This window comes from Taurulus bubalis (genome assembly GCF_910589615.1).
Source record: "Taurulus bubalis genome assembly, chromosome: 6".
NCBI lineage: Eukaryota > Metazoa > Chordata > Actinopteri > Perciformes > Cottidae > Taurulus > Taurulus bubalis.
This window is the reverse complement of record NC_136594.1, coordinates 3327955-3352059: the sequence shown is the minus strand read 5'-3', so window position 1 is coordinate 3352059 and position 24105 is coordinate 3327955. Positions and strand designations below refer to the sequence as shown.

The following is a 24105-nucleotide window of genomic DNA, read 5'->3' as shown; positions in this document are numbered from 1 at the left end:
CTCCTGACGTCCACCTGCTTCCACTCGACCGGGACCCTCTTGGCCGAATGCAGCTGTCAGTCGCATCAGTTAATGAAAGCTTTCCTCTAATGGACCCTGGCTCTTGGTAAGGTGCCAGGTTAGGTTGTAATAGCTAGGATTTAAGCTCTAAGGGTCTGTTTAGTGGATTAGGAACTAGAATAACCGTTCAGAACTACGTTGATGTTATATGCACACAGTAGCACTCATCTTTTTACCACCATGAGAACACTTCACTACTTCCACAGGATAAACTTTCAGGACTACATTGCTTTAAATGCAGATTATATATTTATTGCAGGATTATTAGCAGCTCAATTATTCATTTAATTCGATCACATTACAGCTTGATCATAACATACATTTCTGAGACTGTGTGCAAGTCCTTTTGTTGAAATGAACCCTTTGAGGGGTAGGAGGAGATGCAGAGGTGACACCTGCCGAGGAAAAAGAAGTCCGTCTGCGATCCTCTTGACTCCGTACAAAGTCACAGAAAACAGTGTCCTCCTTCATCCTGTGTGGGCAGTGAGGGATGAGGATCTCTGTCAGCCAATTCCTGTCCACGATCGGGCTCCTCTGATCCGTGAGCGGAGACGAGGTTCTCCGATGTTCGTCCCGGACGATGTTCTATCGTCCTCAGCTGAGTACCGGACAGCGTCCCGCGTCGTTATCCCTCTCGATGTCTCGAGTCCTCTCTTCTTATGCTCCTCAGTCGTGTCATCACCCCCTCGCATCTCATCCTCACACCCAGTGGCTCAATGACATCATTCTTCATTATGGTTTAACACACACACATTATGACAGGATACACTCTCTCAGCTGAAAGACTTCATGCACAGACGAGGACAAAGGGTCCCTGCAGAGCATAAACAATTGCCAGAGTCTGAGTTACTCCTAAACACACATGTTCTTTAACATTACATATTGACTGTTGGTTAATAAATCATAATACACCATGCAAAATCAACTTTTAGGTTATACTCATTGTTGGCCGGATCTATAATCCCGTCTATATGCCTTTCACTCAGGGCAGCTCTTCTGGGATCTCAACTCTCGACACACCTAACTTAGAGTTGTAAGGCCCTTTCATTCGTATTTTTAAGTTGAAACAACATGTTAAGTGTTACGGTTTGTAACAGTCGGGGGTGACTTGATCTCCACGAGAGCAGCTATTGCTGTCCCGTCACCTTCAAGGCCGCTGCCACAATGACCCTCCACCCCGCTTGAATCACCGTCCACATTAATGGAGAACTCGTCACCTTCGAGGCCGCTGCCACCTTTTGGTTAATAAATCATAATACACCATGCAAAATCAACTCTTAGGTTATACTGATTATTTATGTATGCTCTGGCCAGATCTTATAGTCCAGTATATATGCCTTTCACTCAGGGCAGCTCTTCTGGAATCTCAACTCTCGACACATCTAATCGAGAGTTGAATCCCACCCATTGGGCATGTGCTCGGGGCCTGGACCCCATGAGGTAATGGGACGAAATGGAAGAAAGTCTAAGTAACACCAGGGGGTGACTTGACCCCCTCTAGAGCAGCTCGTGCAATGCATTGAGCCGACATCGCCGTCACAACGGAATATGTTGTTCAGCCCGATCGATCCGAGGGCACCCTTGTATGTCCCGAGCTGCTCAAGGGCTTTTTTGAGCTCCTTCTCGGGTACGGGACCAGCTCTGGGCTTGAACACATTGGAAAACACAACGGCGTAGTTTTTCCATTTCTTGATCTGATTTATGCTCTTGAGAATGTTCAAGTGATTTCCCATGTTTGTACATCTTTTACCGCATGGGGAAGAAAGAATATAGAAGAGCATGAAATCATTTTTGTTTAGATTATTTAAGGTGTCGAAGGCCGTCAGAGTTCGGTACTCGGCATGATCAGCTTGACCCTCTCTAACTGCACCAGGGCACTCTTTAGCAACCTGAGCCCACGTCATAGACTTCTTACCACATTTTTTAAGAACATTAGGCCATTGTACTCTTTCTCTATACCTGCCCAATGAATACAGACACAAAACATCAGCGTTTGATGCAGAACAGAAGTTCAGAAATGAGAAAAATTATGTGGTTTTTCAACTTTAATTGCATGTAAACATTTTCTAGTAGAAACCCAGAATACGTGTATGAACCTGAAAATTAACACATGTCCCTTTAGAGGCGTCCACAGTGTCCACTGGTCTTAAACTGGCTTTAAACTGGTCTTAAACTGGTCTTAAACTGGTCTTAAACTGGTTTTAAACTGGTCTTAAACTGGTCTTAAACACAACAGGAGAGAACAGAGAGGAGTGCTGGCCGTGTTGTTTAGAGAAAAGGAGGAAGAAGTCCATCAGCCTGTCTGGTGTTTAATACGAGATGACTCACTTGTTCAAAATCCCTTTGACGATTCCTGAGAGTTGGTTCTGGTCCGGTCTTTGAAGTTGAACCGAACAGTTCCCGACGTACAGCAACAAGCTCAGCGTCACAGCCGTCCAGCTCAGGCCGGCCATCTGAGGGTTCACAGACATCATCAGGGATAATAACCATATGCATTACAACCTCACAGCGTTTATAGTCTGCAGCAGGTTGTTTGATTTAACCCGAGCTCCACCTCCACACACCTCATGCCGCCTGCATAGTCTCTATCTGATGTTTAGGTTTTATTCTCATAATTAGATGCAACATTGAAAATGTTCAGTTCATTATTTAAAGTTTAATGAGAAAAAAATTAAGTGGAGAAATTAATACAAAATGCAGATTCTTGAGAAATTTGAAAAAAGGTTTAAAGATCAAACTTTTCACTCCGTCTCCACTAATTTGAGGTACTTATAGATACTTATATTTTCTGCTACTTTACACTTCTACTCCACATCTCTGAGGGAGATATTGTACTTTTTATTCCACTACATTTATCTGAGTTTAAACTATTTAGCAAGTTCAGAAAAACAATGCTCATAGTCAATAAATAAATAATTATATAATTATATCAATAATGATTTATTCCCAGGAGGAAATTAACATGCTACCTATCAGTATGTAAAGTAATATATAAAATGTATGAACACATTAATGCATAAATAGTTATAATCTAATAATACAATGTATTTTGAAATGAACCATTCTGCATCATGACTACTTTTACTTTTGGTACTTTTTGATATTAATACTTGTGCATTTTTTCAGATTATTTTCTAGAATAATCTTAGTTTGTCGATTTAATATCACGTAAAAATGTATAAACAGCCCACAATCTGGATTTATACGATTTGCTCATTCATGATGAAGGAAACATCACATTTGAGAAGCTGAATTTAGAAAATGACAGAAACGACTGTTAAAGAATATAGAAATGTCCTGTTTTACACGACTAACTTGATGGGAAATTAGCTATTGTTTTTACTGTTTATTCATATTAATTATGTGTGTCTTGTGTGCACTGCTGCTGTAATCCTGCAAATTCCCCACTGCAGGACTAATAATAATAATAATAATAATACATTAAATTTGGAGGCGCCTTTCAAGGCACCCAAGGTCGCCTTGAAATACATTATTATCTTATTTTATCTTATCTTATCTTAAACCTTAAGACGCAGGCAGTCATGGGACTTGAAGTGGAATTCCATTAGAGGTTCCAGCAGAGGTCACATAGTCTCGTTTAAAAGGCTCTATTACTTTTTGTTGAACTGAACAGCTTTTAAAAATATGTCAAGACTCAGTAAAGAGAAAATGTGTAAGGCCACCAGTATTTATAAAACAATAAATTGAGTCAAAAACATGGGTTTAGTGTTACTACACTCTATAAATAAATCTGGTTTATTACTTTAAAGAACTTTTGAGCGTCCCACTGATGAATTCAAACTGCACCGAAACCAAACAGTGTTCCTTTTAAATCAACGAGGCATGAAACTAAACAACACTTATTCTACAGATCTGTCATTCCCTCCACAAGTTCTTTATGAAGAGAAAAACACAGTTTACCTGCATGAGTTCATCATTTTCTCTTTTGCACTTGAAGTTATCGTTTGTACTAAATCAGCCGAGTGAACATCGTCTTACCTTCTTTGGTGGAGGACGATGTCGTGTCGTCTGTTTCCTCCTCAGTGAAGGTGCTGTCCAGTGGATGCAGTCAGAGGAACCTCTTTATAAAGGAGAGGCTGGTGACGGCCAAACCCTCATTGGAGCGTCATGTCGGAATTTATCTGAATTTATCTCATTCGATTTTAAATTATGTGTTTGGTAAATTATCTATTTGGACCATTTGCTTTTCTTGTGTTACTGAAATGTGTTTTAAGAAGAAAAACTTTGTTGATTTAAGTTAAAGAATATATTAAACTCAAAGCTGAAGCTAGTTGCCAGTATATCGCAATACTCAATATACTGTATCGCCGTATCGTGATAATATCGTTTTGGGACTTAAGTATCGTGATAATATCGCATCAAGGGACCTCTGGTGATTCACATTAGTGGAAACCCCGTCACCTTCGAGCCCACTGCCCCCCTGACCCTCCACCCCGCCTGAATCACCGTCCACATTGGTGGAAACCCCTGCGCTCGTGTTGATGTCGTTGTCCTTTTTGAGGGGGAGTCCCTTCTGCCACCTGGAGGCAGTATGAATGAAGTGGAGGGCAAGTTGTTGCTGGGACAAGGTTGAGGAACGTCTGTGTAACAGTAGCAGGTGACCTGACCCCCACTAGAGCAGCTCGGGGCTTGAACACTTTGGAAAACACAACGGCGTAGTTTTTCCGTTTCATAATCTCAATTATGCTCTTGAGAATGTTCCCGCGTTTTCCCATGTCTGTACATCTTCTACCACACGGGGAAGAAAGAACATAGAAGAGCATGAAATCATTTTTGTTTAGATTATTTAAGGTGTTGAAGGCCGTCAGAGTTCGGTACTCGGCATGATCAGCTTGACCCTCTGTAACTGCACCAGGGCACTCTTTAGCAACCTGAGCCCACGTCATAGACGTTTTACCACATTTTTCTATTAGGAACCTTTACTGGCTGTATGCATGTTAACCCTTTCAGACCCTTTCGAGCTATGTATTGAGATAAAGTGTTGCAGTTTGAATTTGGGACATGAGCAACACCTGCAGCATGGCACCACGCCTTTTTATCAGAACTTTCTAAAGCATTCAAATTCACTCGTGCAAAAAACATGTAACAGGGAGAAGAAGCTAATAAAAAAGTTTATCTGTAAAAAACGTGGAACTGTTTCGCACAGAAGATCCAAACTTGTGAAATGACACACGGACACATCAGATTTGATGCTGAGCCAAGCTTTAATGAGAAATAACAGAACATCAGAGGACTTGATAACACTCTACAGAGGAGACATGAGGGACATGAGTCAGTACTGAGCTTCATTTACATCAAACTTCCTTCTGATCTGAAACTAAAACACCTGAGTATCACAGAGTATCAACAACTGTCAATTGTGGAAAGTTGGTGCTGGATGCTTGTTAACATTGTTAACATTGATACAATGTTAAATTGTTACATTGTTACATTGATACATTGTTACATTGTTACATTGTTACATTGTTACATTGATACGTTGTTACATTGTTACATTGTTACGTTGTTACATTGATACATTGTTACATTGTTACATTGATACATTGTTACATTGATACATTGTTACATTGATACATTGTTACTCCTTCCTTCTCATCCTGATGTTGGCACACTTCTATCTTTAGAGTTTGATGTCCTGACACATTGTGTTTTAAATATGAAACGTTCCTAAAAGAAGATGTATGTATGTATGCTGCACCAGTTGCTTCCCTGCAGCTGTCGTCTCGTACTGCTGATGTTTGGCTAATTATTTTCAGAAGTAGCGGTCTAATTATATTTCATTCACCTCACAAATCATTACGCATTTCTATGAATGGAGTGGATGGCAAGTTGTTGCTGGGATCAGATTTATCGGGGTATTGGTAACAGTGGGGGACGACTTCCTTCTTCACACTATTATAGCATCTCCTGCAGGACTCATCGTCACAACGGAATATGTTGTTCAGCCCGATGCTTTCCCCGAGCCGCACAAGCGCTTCTCTGCGCTGTTTCTCATCTAATTGAGGACCTCCGGCCATGAACACATTGGTAAACACAACAGCGTAGTTCTTCCATTTCGTAATGTCCTTTATCATTTTGAGAATGTTCTTGTCATGAGCTATGCTCGTACATTTGCTAACGCACGGAGAAGAAAGAACATAGAAGAGCATGAAATCATTTTTGTTTGGTATATTTGTTAAGGTGCTGAAGTCCGTCAGAGTCCGGTACTCGGCATGATCAGTTCTAGTAAAATCCTCTGGAACACCCTTAACCTGATCCCACGGTATAGGTTTATACTCGTTCTTATTAGGAAAATCATCCCATTGTACTAGTTCTTTAGGACACTGTTTCAGAACATTGGGCCATTTCAGAAGTGTGGCTGCAACCATCCTTGTCCCCTTGTACACTTCACATTTTAAAACCGTAGTCTTCATCGTCTGAGGAGGGTCGGTGATTCCACTGACGTCGTACCTTTTGAGGTTGTTGTCGTACGGGATGCTGACAGCCACACTGAACATGGGGTAACTTTGTCAAAGGGAAAAGACATAAAAGACGTAAAGCAGACGTCATTCAAAACATTTTGTTGATAAAATATAGGAACCAAATTAAACCGTAGACTTCAGTCATATGTTAATCCAGACATCTGTTATTTTCTCTTTTGTGGATTAAATATAGAAAGTCAAAATGTAAATGTTCATCCAGAATCTTTTCTAAACATTGTGAATTAAAAATGTGAAAAATCCTCGATGGTGAACAGTACGTATTACGTAATTTGGCATTTGTTCTGTCAGTCTGTGATGAATGTTGTTATCGTCGACTTTTATTTTGAAAAGTACTTCATGAGTAATGTTTACTTACTGAGGCTTGTTGTCGACTTTGTAGCTTGGGCTATAGCTGCAGAATGAACACAGACACAAAACGTCATGTCAATGTTTGATACAGAACAGAAGTTCAGGAATGAGAAAAATAATGTGTTTTTTTTCAACATTAATGCATGTAAACATTTTTTCGTAGAAACCCAGAATACATGAATGAAGCTGAAAATGAACACATCTCCCTTTAGAGGCGTCTACAGTGTCAACTGGTCTTAAACTGGTGTTGAGTGTCCGAGGAAGAAGATGAAAGTAAAAAGGTCTAACTATTATAACCGTATAATCATTTTCTTTCTCTATATAACCATTTGAATATATATATATACTGTTTGGTTTTTATTTTCATTATAGTTTGTGATTAGACCAAATAAAATTCATAGGACGCTATAAGTTGCTATGTTATATACTCTTTTTGAATGAGATGTGTTAAATGTTCTCTCCTTTGTTAAAGAGCATGCATTGGCAGTATTACCAAATAAGGTAGTGAAACCTCCTCTGTCCAACTCTGGTGACAGGATGATTTATGTATTCTGGTGTATAAAAGAGGGGGTAGGAATGCATGTTTTTTGGGGGTGCCTGACAGTTCTGTGCAGGAGTAGAGAAGAGAGAAGAGGTGTTTATTCACCAGCTCTAAACTTAACCCTTCCTCTTAGTTACTTGATATGCATCTTTACTAGAAAAGGAGAAACATCAGATTGGACCTGTCCCAGCCCTTAGGGGTTGGGACAGGTCTCCAGCTTTAGAGTCTGGAAGAAACTTCTGCTATCAGGAGGGGGGTGCCTGGCAATTCTGTGCAGGAGGAGAGAAGAGAGAAGAGGTGTTCACTCACCAGCTCTAAAAAACTTAACCCTTTCTCTTAGTTACTTGTGATTTTTAAACTGTTTGATTGAATTTAATTTTTTGTATCTAAGATAAACTTTGAATGAAAACTCAGCCTTACCATTCGTAAGGGACTGAAACCAAACCAAAGGTTCTGGTTCTTAAAACAATTTGAACCCTCTTTCCCTGTCCATCCACCGTGAGATACAGAGGTGACGACTGAATCTACCAAAGAGACTTAAGGTAAGTGTCTTTGGGTGAAGACTTTTGCAGTGTTTGTCATAATGATGAGATGGTGTCAAAATAGGTAGAGAGAAGGTATAGACGATATACGTACTCGCTTGATAAGGGTTGAGAGAAGTTACAGCCTACCGTAGGGGACCTAGAGCGCAAGCTGTAAAACGCCCTCGACAAAACCTATAACTTCTTTTGAAAATAACACAAAAACCTAACGATTTAGCACAAGGTGAGATAAAAGACCGAAGGCTTTATGCCAATATCGGATGAGGACTATCATTTCCTCCGGGATCACTAGGATAATTAGCCGACGGAGTGCCACCGAGTTAGGTGCGAGGTCTTGCCTTTCTTACTCTCCCCCCTACCCTCCTCTTTCCCTGGCAAGACCACCGTTCACGCTAAAGTGGTCTTAAACTGGTCTTAAACTGGTCTTAAACTGGTCTTAAACTGGTCTTAAACACAAAGGGAGAGAACAGAGAGGAGTGTTGGCCGTGTTGTTTAGAGAAAAGGAGGAAGAAGTCCATCAACCTGTCTGGTGTTTAATACGAGATGACTCACTTGTTCCAGATCTTATCAACCATTTCTTTGAGTTCTTTCAGGCTTGGTCCTTTAAATTCGTTCTGGTCCGGTCCTTTAAGTTGAACCGAACAGTTCCCAACGTACAGCAACAAGCTCAGCGTCACAGCCGTCCAGCTCAGGCCGGCCATCTGAGGGTTCACAGACATCATCAGGGATAATAACCATATGCATTACAACCTCACAGCGCTTATAGTCTGCAGCAGGTTGTTTGATTTAACCCGAGCTCCACCTCCACACACCTCATGTCGCCTGCATAGTCTCTATCTGATGTTTAGGTTTTATTCTCATAATTAGATGCAACATTGAAAATGTTCAGTTAATTATTTAAAGTTTAATGAGAAAACAATTATGTGGAGAAATTAATACAAGTTGCGGATTCTTGAGAAATTTGAAAAAAGGTTTAAAGATCAAACTTTCTGCTACTTTACACTTCTACTAAATATTGTACTTTTTATTCCTCCACATGTATCTGACAGCTTAAACTATTTAGCAAGTTCAGTGAAACAATGCTCATAGTCAATAAATAATTACGTCAATAATGATTTATTGGTCTCCAGATGGAAATGAACAAACTGCCCAGAAGTATGTAAAGTAATATATGAAATATATATTAATAAATTAAAAGAGCTCTTTAATGTTACACCAGGTGCATCATTAAAGAGATGAACACATTAATGCATACATAGTTATAATCTAATAATACAATGTATTCTGAAATTAACCATTCTGCATTAGTACTTTTACTTTTGGTACTTTTGATGTTAATACTTATGTACTTTTTCAGATTATTTTCTAGAGTAATCTTAGTTTGTCGATTTAATCTCACGGAAAAATATATAAACAGCTCACAACCTGGATTTATATGATTTTCTCATTTATGATGAAGGAAACATTTGAGAAGCTGAATATAATAAATGACAGAAACGACTGTTAAAGAATATAGAAATGTCCTGTTTTACACGACTAGCTTGATGGAAACTGATCTGTCAGCTCGATAAGGAAGCAAACCTCAAAACACAGGCAGTCATGGGACTTGAAGGGGAATTCCATTATCGTGTTATTGTTCAGCAGAGGTCACATAGTCTCGTTTAAAAGGCTCTATTACTTTTTATTGAACTGAACAGCTTTTAAAAATATGTCGTCAGTAAAGAGAAAATGTGTAGGTATTTGTGAAACAATAAATTGAGTCAAAAACATGGGTTTACTGTTACTACACTCTATAAATAAATCTGGTTTATTACTTTAAAGAACTTTTGAACGTCACACTGATGAATTCAAACTGCACCGAAACCAAACAGTGTTCCTTTTAAATCAACGAGGCATGAAACTAAACAACACTTATTCTACAGATCTGTCATTCCCTCCACAAGTTCTTTATGAAGAGAAAAACACAGTTTACCTGCATGAGTTCATCATTTCCTCTTTTGCACTTGAAGTTATCGTTTGTACTAAATCAGCCGAGTGAACATCGTCTCACCTTCTTTGGTGGAGGACGGTGTCGTGTCGTCTGTTTCCTCCTCAGTGAAGGTGCTGTCCAGTGGATGCAGTCAGAGGAACCTCTTTATGAAGGAGAGGCTGGTGACGGCCAAACCCTCATTGGAGCGTCATGTCGGACGGCTGCTGTGACTTCATGTCACGACTTGTATATTTGTAGCAGTGCATAGTGCACTTTATACGCTGATTGTGCAGTGCTGTTACTATATTTTGTGCCTTATTTTTTACCTTTTATTGTAATTCTGTGTGTAAGGAGGACCCAGGAAAATAAGCTTTTCACTGTACAGAGTAACTGTCTGTTATCTGTGCATATGACATAAAAAAATCTTGAATCTTGGAATTTATCTGAATTTATCTGATGAGATTGGTCTCATTTGCTTTAAATTATAATGTATGCTGTAAATTATCTATTTGGACCATTGGCTTGTTTTGTGTTACTAAAGTTAGTTTGTTGCTACAAAAATGTGTTTTAAGAAGAGAAACATTTTGGATTTAAGTAAAAAAAAAATGTTTTTACTTAAAGCTGAACCTAGTTGCCAGTTTATTAGGAACAGGTACATTTGTAATCATTTGTTCACCCCATTTATACTGATAATAAAGACCTCTATTAGCAAGCTTTACTGGCCGTATGCATGTTAAGTTAACCCTTTCAGCGTTGCGTCACCAGTGTACCACATTAAGTAGTCTAGTTATTACACTGTGAGGTCGAGCTGTAATGAGATACAGTCTTGTTCGTATAAGTTGCAGTTTGAATTTGGGAGATGAGCAACACCTGCAGCATGGCACCACCACTTCTATCTGATCATCCAAATGCACTCATGCAAAACACATGTTTGCACAATGTATTTACACACAGACTCCACATTCACGTCATGGCTCAACATGTCACATGACAGAGAGCAGGAGAGGTAGAGAGGGGTGTAAAACTGTGTAAAACAGTGTAAAACAACTGTTGGGTCACGCGAGAAGTCGCTAAAAGAGGGAGACAGCTGCGGGTGTTTACAATGCTGGATGTAAAGCAGCTAATAGGCCGCGTGCGCTGGAGAATAATCACGCAATAAGCTTAGTTCAGCCACAGCTGCGAAAATATGCCGTCAGAGATCTGATACACGCCGGAGACCGGAAGTGAGACAGCACGCACGCTTGCCGTAGTACGTCATCACGTCACAGCCGGAGTTTTATGTCTAAAAAAGTCCTGCGTTTATAATATTTCTGAAATGAAGCGCAACAGTATTCACGTCAAAATATACTTAAAGGACAACCAGTAAAAGTACACAGTAAGCAGAGTGGCCCATTTCAGAATAACATATATCTTAAAGTTATTGGATTATAATATTAATAATGTATGTTTTTGTTTACTTACTATATATAATTTTGTTTGTTGATCACATTTTTTTAATCAATATTCTGAATGTGTAAAAATAACTTTTGACCCTTTTAAAGTATTCATATAAATAGCGTAGTACTGAAGTACACGTGCCTGGCGGGTGCAGTTACACCACTCCACCGGCAGGTAACGCCAGCGAGCGGCGCTCTGCTGTCAGCGAGTCAAAGGAAAAGGAAGTGAAGAAGTGAACTTAGTTTCCCAGCAGGTTGCTGTGTTTGGACGAAGATGCTGGTTCGGAAATGACAGCTTTGTGAGTAGAATGAAGCGGCGCGTTGAACTGATCCTCGACACGTGTTTAATAACCCACCCGTGACTTAATTAATCACGTTTTCTGTCATTCGGCAGCCTCTCTTTTCAGGAAACTTGAACGGATTTAGCTCGACCCGAACAAGCTAGCTTAGCAGCGTTAGCTCCGCGTCAGCTACCGTGGGCTGTGATAAGAAGCTAACCTAGTTAACCTGGTTAAGTTAACCTAGTTAAGTTAAGCTACATTAGTAAGTAGATTGGTGTGAGCTCAGGCTGGTCTTACTCCTGCTGAGGTCACTGAGCTGACATATATAAGTATAAATATATATACGACCGAATATGTATTCATAGAAGGGCGTATTAGTATAATGTATTTATTCTTATTAGTTTTATTATTAATTTGTATTATTTATTTGCATGATATTATAATTTTATTTTAATTATATTTTATTTTAATTCTGTATTTTAAATTGTATTGTTTAACCCCGTCGGGTTGTGACGTCACAGGTCGGACCGGGTTTTATCGACACTAATTTAGTCGTGGCCGTAATGTCACACTTCTCACGCGCGCCTGGTCTCCACAAGTCATGGAGTTGGACGTTAAAGTGAATATCAGGTGGCTGAAACGTGTTAATAACCTCCCAGCGGACCATTAGAGCGAATAGGAGTTGTTTTTACAGTTAAATGTGTTTTTAGTTTTTTTCTCTCGTCGGTATCAAAGGTCAGACTCACCGGGAAGAGACACGTGTATTTATAGCTCTGCTGAGAGTAGGTGGTTTCTTTTAGACTGTCCTTAAAGGAAGGGCAGCAGCTCCAGTTAATATTGCTTTACTTCAAAGCAGTACTAGCACACGTACTAATACCACACTCTGTAATATGTTTGTAGCGTCTCCGTGAACCTCGTATCTCTAAAAGGAAAAACCTGTTTTCAGCTTTGTGACGATGTATTTTCCAGCTGATCCAAGAGGCTTTTAAAAGAGTTTCTTTATCCGAAGAAGTAGTAAAATAAAGTAGTTTATCAACACACGAAGGAAACACTTCATCCTTCAGTTCATCACAAACATTCAACACATCTGGAGACACAGGGTTTACCTGGACAGGAAGGAGATGGACACCTATAACTAAAGCCGTCAGTAAAAGTATAAAGTTAAATGGAAACAGTCGAGTACCTTGAACGTGTACTTCAGTACAGTACCTTGAGTAAAAGCACTTGCTTACATTACACAACTGCCTCCGGATGTCTTTTCTATTCTGTAAACAAAGTTGTCTAAAAAAACAAACATGTTTGGCGACTTAACTTTGTAGTAGTAGTAGTAGTCGTCGTAGCATCAAGTTCATTCTTTACTTTTTGTTTGATTTCTCTTTGATCCCTTTAAATTATATCTTGGAATAATATACAGTCACTTTTAACACTAAATCCATGCTGGGGATCACACATACTTGTTAAAATCAGCATTATTTAACTTTAAGGTTAAACTAAGAACATCACAATGCTGAATTCACCAGTGAAGCCTGACCTCAGGGGCCCTGAAGAGTCCCAGTGTCATCTGATTGTGTTCGTTTGAGGCAGGTGGAGGAGTCAATGGGGACACAAATGAATCCGGCCATGTTAACTGTGCAGGAACCAACACAACCTTATCGTCACCAACGAATACCTCACGGGATGATTACCCTCGCCAAGCATGGTTTATATCATGAGAGCAGTCATTCAGCGTGACGTCATCCGTCTGTTAGTTTTAAAAGTCACGAGTAAAGCTTCGACTTGCTCCATCTTTGGCCAGTAGAATGTTTAGGATGTCATCTTGCGCTATTTCTTTCACTGTTATCAGATATTTAACAAACACTTACATTAACGTTATCTGTTTGTCTGAGCACTTTATCTTATACTTAATTTAATACCCATTGGACTGTTGTTTGTCTCGTCTAATGTATGCACCTTCCAACTAGAAAAATTCCTCGTTTGTGTAAACATTCCAGGCAAATAAACAGATTCTGATTCCCTTATATTTTATCCACTGAAAGCTTGAATATAAATGATGACCCTCCTCGTCCCTGCCAGGCTGTCTGGTGTCGTCCAGGTCGGTGACTGACTGACCGATGCCTTCATCATGATGCGGAGCTGCAGCGCCCTGGTGGTCGCCCTCCTGCTGTCCCAGGCCAGAGGCTTCCTGAGCTCCTCCGAGGACGACGAGGACGGCGTCCCCGAGGAGTGGGTGCTGCTCCACGTGGTCCAGGGCCACATCGGGGCCGGAAACTACAGCTACCTGCGCCTCAACCACGACGGCAGGATCATCCTGCACATGCGGAGCCTCAAGGGCGACGCGGACCTCTACGTGTCGGATAAAACCCTGCGGCCCAGCTTCGACACCTACAAGCTGCAGTCGGTCACCTGCGGCCAGGACGTGGTGACGGTGCCGGGGGACTTCGCCCGGCCCGTGGGCATCGGCATCTACGGCCACCCGTCTCACAAGGAGAGCGAGTTTGAGATGCGCGTGTTCTACGATCAGACGGTCCCGCAGGAGCCGCTGGACAAGGGCTCGTACGCGCCGGAGGACGGACACAAGAAAAGGAAATCCCCTGCGGCGGCGGAGGAGGACTTCCAGGAGGAGGAGTCGATCTTTTGGACAATTCTAATCGGACTTTTGAAGATTGTACTCGAGATTTTGTTTTGAAAACAGTTTTTTTTTTTCTTTTTTTTTTGTGCTACGTCAGCATTGATTCGGTGACGATTTAATTTTTGTATAGGTGAGAAAATGTGGCGCAAACAGACAAAAACTAAATCCTTTTTTTTTCTTGTGATCAAATGTGCGTACTGGTTCAAAACCAGTCGACATCAGTCTTAAAAAGTCACCAGTGGAAGCCTGGCCGTGTGTTCGGTGACGAGCAGACGAACGCGAGCCTGTCGGACGCAGCAGGTTCCGCTTTTGGTCTCCTCTTTTTTTACGGCCGCAGAGAGTGAAGCGCGTCACGCTGACATGTTAAATCACGGCCTTAATTTGGGCCTTTTTGTGATTTAGTTTTCTTAACCGGACTGCAGTTCAACCAAAAGGGGCAAGAGGGGAATATTTCTGGAGTCTGTGAGGTGAGATTTTGTTAAAATCTTGAATGTACGAGTTACTGGTTAACTTTCATGGTCCCTTCTGTTCCATACTGGTCGTGACGGGGCGACCACTACTAAAGGCAGTCGTGTGTTTTTTTATTTTCAGAGGGGAAAAGAAAAGTTGGGAGCCTCTCGTCAAACGGCAGCTCTGATGGGTACAACGGGACTCGTAGAGTCTGATGAAAAGCTGCGTTTAGTGACGTCGTAGAGAGCCAAAGTGAAATCAGAGCTTCATGGGAATAGAAATACCAATGACTAAAAGTCCAGACTTGGAACGGAGCCTTTCTTTCTTTAAACCTTCAGTTTAAAGCTATTCTTTTGAGCTTCATTCAAACTTAAATCAACCTAAACACAGAGTGGCTCGTCTCTTGTGTTGTGTCTCCATTGGACTTTGACTCCAAACCGATCCTTCTGACTTCAGCATAAATCTTCAAAATCAAAGTCGGACTCGATCACAGGGCGACCGCGGCGGCTGACCTCTGACCTCTCGGCCTGTGAATGAACGAAACCGCTTGTCTTAACTCTGCGCGTCAAAAAAAATAGAAGAACCACAAACAACTTTAGCAATACAGTCGTCGTCGGCCGTTTGTGAGATGAAACACGAGGTTTCCCCCAGGATGGTTTGTCTCCCTTTTGGGAAGAGAGAGGAAGTGGTATCTCATTATTGGACGTAAAGGAAGGTTGTAGACGGTTCAAAAGCCGGTGATTTGTCCCGCTACACAGATTTCTGCTGCTGAATACGCCGTCATGATTTTTAATTCACTGTTTTCATTCTGTTTACTTAGTTTAGACTCCAAATGTGAACATGTGGGTTTACTAACACAAGTTGCCGGTTCCAAATGCGTAGCAACATTTCATTGTTTTTGATCGCTCACTGTTTTTCTTCTATTATTATTATGATTTTTGTTCGCCTGTTGGACAAGCTCCTGATTTAAAAACATCACCTCCGGCTGTTTGGGGTTCAGTTACGAGGAAACTCGCTACCGCTGAGCAGAAATGTTCAACAGTGCCTTCAAGAGATCGCTCTCCCGGTTTCCTGTTTCCAGAGACGATGCATTCAGGTTCCTAAATAAAGCAGTTGTTTTTTGCAAGACTGTTAAAAAAAAAAAATCCAAACCGTCTGTCTTGTTTGTGTCCGATTTTTTTCGGGGGGGGAGGAAGTGTTTAAATGTCGAGCCGGGTGATTCTGAGAGGAATCAGGCGACTCGTGATATAATAATGATAAAGCGTGTTCAGCTGTTGCTTCTAACATGTATGACACGTCACCAAACATGTGACAAATAAAACTTAACGAAACTTTCTAAATGAATTGTTAAATTTCACCTTAGTATTGTCATGCTAATATGACACACTGCATTCTAAGGCCATATATATATATATATATATATATGTATATGTATATATGTATGTATATATATATGTGTATATATATGTGTGTATGTATATATATATATATATATATATATATATATATATATATATATATATATGTATATGTATGTATGTATGTATATATATATATATGTATATATATATATATGTATATATATATATATGTATGTATATATATATATATGTATGTATATATATATATATGTATGTATATATATATGTATATGTGTATGTATATATATATGTATATGTATATATGTATATATATATATGTATATATATATGTATATATATATATGTATATATATGTGTATATATATATATGTATATATATGTGTATATATATATGTGTATTCATTAATTTATATATGAACACAAAATAACACGATAAATCCCTCATTGATTAAAGACTTCTCTGAAGTCAGTTATAGATTATATTTGCATAAAAACTCAAAGTAAAATTGGCATTTCAGAATAAAGTGTCAGTATTATATTATGTTTTCATTAACGTGTTCATCTCTTTAACGTTGCAGCTGTTAAATGTTTTAATTCTGCCGGTTAGTTTAAACTAACATTTATGAGCTGATTCATATTTTGTATTAATCTGAATCTGCAAAGTAAATGTAGTGGAAAAAAAGTACAATATTTGGAGTAAAGATATAAAGTCGTCGATATACTTACTTTCTACCACTGCAACTAACTGATTAATAACGTTATAAATTGATCTGTTTTCTAATGCATTAACAGTTTTTTCACAGCAAGAAAAGTACTTAAGTTCAATCTTTAGGTACTTTGAGTATTTCAGTGATATTTTATACTTCTACTCCACGACATCTGAGGGAAGTAATGTACTTTTTTTTACTCCATTTGTCTGACAAGCTGTCGTGATTTAACAATATATATTATAGATTAAATTATTGATTAGGAAGGAGCTCCACCTTCAACATTAAATAGACGAACACATTGATGCATTGGTTATCCAGTCATTTATAGGATTCTGCAGAACAAATACTTTTAACGTTGGTACTTTAAGAATATTATTTCACTAATAATAGTTTTGTACGTTTTGAGTAAGATTTCAAAAGCAGGACTTTGCAGCAGAGTATGTTTACACTGTAGTATTGCTACTTTACTAAAGTAAAAATAGTAAATAAGTGACTTAAAATGTAAAAACAATAGTTGGAACAGAATTAAATATCATCTGCAAAAGATGAAGCTTTATTTACAACAAAGAGTCACATTGTTGCAATAAAGCAAATTAACTGGAAACACACAAACACACAGTGTGTGTGTGAAATAGTCCACTCTTCATCCTCCTCCTCCTCCTCCTCCTCATGAGAGTCTGGAGGCCAGCTCGATGCTGTTGATCCTCAGCACCGTCTGCGGCTGCACGATGATCCTCTTGCGCTGGAACCGGTGCCTCTTCCAGAACTGCATGTGGACTTTGGGCCAGGACTCGGTCTTCTCGATCACGGTGGCCTCGACCCGGACCAGGTCCGTGCCCAGCAGGGGTCTCCCCAGCAGGGTGAAGTCCTCCGCGCCCACCAGCAGCACCTTCTCCAGGCGGATCCGCTCCCCGCAGCCGGCCTCGAAGTGGTTCTCGATCAGGATCAGGTCCTCGCCGGTGACCTTCCACTGGCGGCTGGCGAAGTGCACGACGGCGAACAGGCGGCCGAAGTCCTGCCGCTGGATCCGCTGGTTCACGGCGCGCACCACCGCGGCGTGTCGGATCCGCTCCTCCGCCTCCGAGACCGGGCTCGTGTGCTCGGGCCACGGGGGCCGGGACAGGGAGGTCCGGGGCACCGGGTCCACCAGGTCCTGCCGGCCCACGGAGCTCTGCGCTCGGACGGCAACAACTCTGTGTCTCGGCAACAACCTGGAGCATGTCCTCCACAACACCGCTCCTGTGGACAGCGACATCTTGACAGGAAGCGGCCTAGGTCGCACCGCGCATGCGTGACTTCTCAAACGCTTACGGTGTTTGCGCATGCGTCGCTACGGAATCACCTGACATGACTTTCTCTGCTTTCAAAAACATCTTTGTGGGTGAAATCATCGTAGTAAATACTCACTGGTGGAAAGTAACTAAATATATATACTTAAGTATTGTGCTTGAGTATTTCAATTGTATGTAACTATACTACTACTCCATCACAAACACTTTAATTACATTCATCTGGTGCAATATATAATACATTTAAGTACTTTTATATCCTTTTTTTTCAGTCTGTATATTTAATATTGCATTCTTCTTTACTGTTCGCTATTTTTATTACTGTTTTACTGTTTATTTATATTACTTGATTGTTTTATTTACTATGTGTCTCTGTGTGCACTGCTGCTGTAATCCTGCAATTTCACCACTGCGGGACTAATAAAGGATTATCTTATCTTTTCTTACCTCTCAGAGGTAAACATTGTACTTTTTACTGCATCTCAGAGGTAAATATTGTACTTTTTACTCACATCTCAGACAAATGTAGTGAAGTATAAAGTACAATATTTACCTCTGATCATTGTAATTACTTGTCAGATGACAGTTTTTTTTTTAATCTCAAACCTTGTGTCTCCAGATGTGTTGATGTCGAATGTTTAACATAAATTGAAGGATGAAGAGTTTTCTTTATGTGTTGAGAAAACTTGACTACTAAAAAGCCTTTTGAATACATATGATGTATTGATGTAGATTAAACTAATTAATCAACAGTATATAAAGGAGTCTGCATCAATAAAACGCACATGAATGCAGCAGTAATATATTAATACAAACAAAATATATATAATAGTAAAAGACTGACAGAACATTTCACTGCACAATGAATACCTACTTTTCATACTTTATGTACATTAAGGGGAAATTACAAACTTTTATTGTTTGTTTTTTTAATGCACGAGATGTACTTGTAGTGGAGTAATTGCAGCTACTTTTACAATATCTAAATACTTATTTTACTACGTGTACTATCCGTTACACCAGCTCCAAATACTGGAGTTCTGTCTTCGGACTTCGATTACGACCTTGTGAGTTCGGAGTCTACGATTCACGACAGCCAGTGAACGCGGCGCAGATCCGCCTCCATTTTGTATCGGTCGGCCCGTTTCCGGGTTTCCAAGGAAGGGACCGATAAAAAAAAGAAGAAGAAGGTGTCAGTCAACGAGCGAGTATGGATCTGCTCGCTGCCGCTCAGGAGTGCGGTTAAAGTTGAGCTACCTGGACGCGTTTAACAGTGAACTCCTCGAAGAAGAACTTCCCGACCGGAAGTCGGACTGACAGCCGGAAAGTGAAGCGAACTGCGGCGAAGCTGCGCCGTTTAACCGCCGCGAGCCGAAGCGAACGTTAGCCGGCTAACTTACGTCACCAGGACTTTGCCAGCGTCCTAATTTCTATATCTTTTTTTTGGGAGGGGGCTTTCTATTCATGTTGTTTTGGAGGACAAGCTCACCAACCGGCCACGTGTTCGAGTCCCGCGGTGAGTACGTTCTCGGGGTTGTTGAAGCTAACTTTTAAGCTAGCGCACAGGTGTGTTTCTCCATTTACCTGGGCGCGGCTAACCTACCTGTCCGGGCCTGATTTAATCCTGTTTGTTCCGAGCTTTAATCGGCGGTGGAAAGAATTACTCAGAGAATTTACTCAAGCACAAGTACTAACGCTAATACCACGCAGGAGGGAGAAAAATACTCCCGAATAAGTACAAAAAAAGTCCTCAATTAAAGGTAAGGTGCATGTTTTGTTTTTGTCGCAGGGGACTCTGAAACTAAATTAACTCTAAAGCTCAACATACATTGGTGCTCCACTGTCAAACAACAGGGACTATTTTTCTGCTGTGCTGGAAGTGTATGAGCACAACAACAACGGGTTGTGGTGCAGCTTTACTTTGGCTGTCAGGGCTTTAAAAAGCGCACACACACACACACACACACACTTTTAGCTCAGTGTGTTTCCTTGACCACAAAAGCACCTTCACTTCCTCATACCCCCTGGTTTCCCTGTGCAGTGTTGATGTGTGTCGACTTCTTCTCTCCATTAAATGGCCTTCAGGCATCTTGACCTACTTATTGCACCTCTTTGATCTGGAGTGGAAAGGCTTGGTCAGATTATAGGGGTTCAAAGGTCAGATACCCTTATTGCTGCGATATTACAAGCTATTCAGGGTTAAGAGTATCCATTATGTCATGTGGTCCCTTGACATTTTATGTGGAGTTTTCATCGTGATGAGTGCCAGATACCTGTGGCAATACAATGCTTACAGTTTGGCATCAATACTTTAATACCAATTGTAGTTTACTTGAAGTCTGTTGTAGTACAACTTGGTGTCAGATTCCACATCTTTGGCTCCTCGTGAGGAGAAAGTTGCAGATTAATTGCTGCAATTCAATAGTTCAGTATATGAGTTATATTTCTATTTGTAATTGCATTTTATCTGCTTAAAGTCTAACTCAAGGTTTCTCCATGATTTCATAATTTGGATCTTAAGGCAATTAATCTAATGTGTAGACAACTAATCAGACTATTTTTAAGTTGTTTTTAAGCAGAACAGATTCACTGGTTTCAGCTTCTCAGGGTTATTTCTTTTAATTGTTTTGTTCTTTTCTCTCATACTAAACCGAGGATCTTTTGGGTAGCTGTCACAGTTACCTGAAGACAACGGAGGACAAAACCAAACCCAAAGCTTCTATTTAGGTCTCAATCATTCTTAAATCTGTATTTTTCTAAATGCTTGTGTCAGCAAAAAGAGGAAATGTTTTTGCTCGGCATTAGCTGTATTTCAGAGTATATATATATATATATATATATATATATATATATATATATATATATATATATATATATATATATATATATATATAAATAAAAGACTAATTCTGTCTCCAACAACCCACTATTGTACATAACCATTAATCTATCTGAGCTGAAAGATGTGGGAGACTCCATCAGATGTTCAATGAGTCCAAACTCATGTCCTTATAGTAGTTTATGTTATAAATTCAACTCCCTCTAATTCATAGAAAGCATTTTTTTGGGGGGTATTAACTTAATACTTACATTAACTTCACCTCATTATCAAATTGTCTCTGATGAAATGCCTGGTGCTGATGGATTAAACAGTTGATCAACTAATCGTTGCAGCTCTACTTTAGCAGAGTGATTTAAAATCAGAATAAATACCAGAACGGCCCAAAAGTAATCAAATGCGTGACGTCAACTTGGTTCTATGTATCTCGACTTCAAAAAGAGCGACGTCGTTGCATGAGGCGTGTGTTAATAGTGATTGTGTTCTTATTGTGATTATGAGTGGAATAATAACAGGCGTAATAATGCTTGTGACGTCGACTGCGTGTTTTGATTTGGGCATTTCATAATTTACTAAATGAACATCATGCTGTAGTGAAGAAGACTTGAAACTAGAGATTGAGACATAAACTCATGTTTACAATGTTTACTGAGGGAATACATCAAGAGAAGTAGAGTCATTTATATAGACTTCTATACAACCAGAGGAGTCGCCCCCTCGTGGTCAGGAGAGAGAATGCAGCTTTAACACATGAAGCATAGACTTCTATACAACCAGAGGAGTCGCCCCCTGGTGGTCAGGAGAGAGAATGCAGCTTTAACACATGAAGCATAGACTTCTATACAACCAGAGGAGTTGCCCCCTGGTGGTCAGGAGAGAGAATGCAGCTTCAATGGATTATTGGAGGTTTTTGCCTGGTTTTGAAGCTGGTCTCTCTGGCTTCAGTTCTTTACACTCAGCAGACCTCCTCCCCTCCCAGAGGACAGATGACCCTCATCCTCAGTTTCTGCCTCTGCGTCTTTCAGTTTAAACCACGTCGCTGACTGACTGGCGAGCTCGCTCGGTGAGATTCCTTTTTGGTTTCCCTCGGTGAAAACCTGCCCCAACACTCAACCAGGCTGCCTGAGGAATGGAGCGTGGCGGGTGGGGTGAGGAGCCAGCGCTGCCTGCATGAGCCAACAATGGGCCCAGGCGGCTAACTGGTTTGGGGAGATCCAGTGACCTCAGTCATTGTGTTGAAACATTTCGAGTAGCTTCAGGTGTGGGTTCATCATGCGGGACGAGCATCCGTTGAAGTCGTTTTGGGCTTTGAGGTAATATGAAGTCAGCAACCGGTTGTGTTTACCTTCCGGCCCATTTGCTCCATTGGAGAAAGCGACTTTTACAGAATGAGGAAAAACACGCGACATATTGTAGCATTCTGCGTCCAAAGTCGAAAGTTTTTTTTCCCTTGTACAAAACTTCTATCGCCCTGCAGCTGTACAAGGAAGCACACAGATGGAGTATCTCAGGAACAACCTTCAGTCTTCACATTTGCCAGAAAACACCCACTTGATTTCAGATTTCCGCGTCAAATGACGTCACAAAACCCATTCTAAGGCCCAATAATTGATGTGCTGATTCTGACACTTTTACACGACTGTTGATCGGGATGAAATGGTGACGGTTGACTGGTTTCTAGAGGCATTCGAACACGAGGCGGTAATTATTTTCACGCTCTTGTGAATCACGTTTTATATTCGTCCCGTCACAAATCCTGTGAATCATCCCGGTCAGCGTTGCCGCTGCAGACTGAGGGGGATGGACTCATATTTTTGTGTTTCTGGCCACAGAAAGCACTTTAATGTTGTGCGCTACACAATAAAGCACTTTCACGCTCGGCCTTTACGAAGCAGCGGCTCGTGTGCGCTTTGTCCTGGTTGCTGGAGGCAATAATGAAGCCGTTCACGACGACGGACTGAGATGTCCTCGGGGGAGAAAGAACCCCAAAAAACATTTCACTGGTTAAATTCAAAGGCGATGATGGTGAATAGAGACGACGCTGAACTTTACTTCGGCAAAGCTTAAAGTACACTGTTGTTCTTCTTTGACCTGCCTTGATCTGTAAAATAATGCAAATTCAGGCGTGTTTCCATCCACCAATGTGATGCCAATACATTAAGAGTTGGAGAGTTCAATAGGAGGAGAAGAAGGAACATTTCTGTTTAGTTTATTCTTGTGTGGACGGGTTCCGTCTCATCGCTCAGATCAGTTTCAAGTAGTTCACTGATAAAAGCACCGTTTGTGTGTCTGGGATTATACAAAGAAGGCCGGTTCGTTGGTTCGTTGGATGCTTTCTTCACGTACAAAGTTTTATTGTCGTGTTCTCTGCAGAGGAAAGGACTAAAATGCCCCTAAAAAAAATTTGATCACGCAAACAAGAACAGATCATTTTGAAAAAGGTTTTACTTTGTTACTGCATAGGTGCAAAAAACAGTGCAGTAAGTTCACTAACGTTTTTACCGTCACGAGAGCGCAGCTACTTTTCATAACTCGCCTTACGGCAAGATTTTTTATTAAATAAATATATTTAATATATAAAATATAAGCATCCATTATAAAAGTACTTTTATATCCTTTTTTTAAAATTCAGTCTGTATATTTAATATTCTTCTTTACTGTTTTTTTTTTTGTTTTGTTTTCTATTACCGTTTATTTATGTTGATTTTTTATCTTTTATTCACTTGAGCAATGATGCTGTAATCCTGTAATTTCCCCACTGCAGGACTAATAAAGGATTATTTTATCTTATTAAAAAATCCTTTAAAATAGTAAGTTCATGAACTGAATTGTACATATTATTAAATCAGACACTGATGGCACAGCGCTGTGTGTTACATGCTTACAACATGTCATGCTAAAAATGCTTTGCACTTGTCAGGGGGTCCTTAAATATGTCAAAGGTTGAGTACCACTGCCTTACGGGATCCGAGGTTGTACTGTCGGAAAACGTATATATTTTTTTTCCGAGCGTTAACCAATTTTAAAACACAAATAAATAAACATGTCTGTTGTTTTGCAGGAGTCCGCGCGTGTCCCAGCTGAGACGGTGACGCCGGTCCTCACCACCAGCAGCCCACGCAAAGC

General features: G+C 40.3%; 2 protein-coding genes across 2 annotated transcripts; one reads left to right on the top strand and one right to left on the bottom strand.

The window, feature by feature from the left end:
• The first annotated feature begins 11668 nt into the window (after positions 1 to 11668).
• Positions 11669 to 14400, top strand: cUnh6orf120 (chromosome Un C6orf120 homolog). The gene is made up of 2 exons (XM_079219547.1): positions 11669 to 11698; positions 13754 to 14400. The coding sequence occupies exon 2, from the start codon at positions 13803 to 13805 to the stop codon at positions 14364 to 14366; it is 564 nt and encodes a 187-aa protein (XP_079075673.1). The 5' UTR covers positions 11669 to 11698; positions 13754 to 13802; the 3' UTR covers positions 14367 to 14400.
• A 2809-nt stretch (positions 14401 to 17209) lies between these two features.
• Positions 17210 to 18106, bottom strand: mrpl21 (mitochondrial ribosomal protein L21; the record flags this gene model as incomplete). The annotated part of the gene is made up of 1 exon (XM_079219418.1): positions 17210 to 18106. The coding sequence occupies one exon, from the start codon at positions 18104 to 18106 to the stop codon at positions 17519 to 17521; it is 588 nt and encodes a 195-aa protein (XP_079075544.1). The 3' UTR covers positions 17210 to 17518.
• Between the last annotated feature and the right edge of the window lie 5999 nt (positions 18107 to 24105).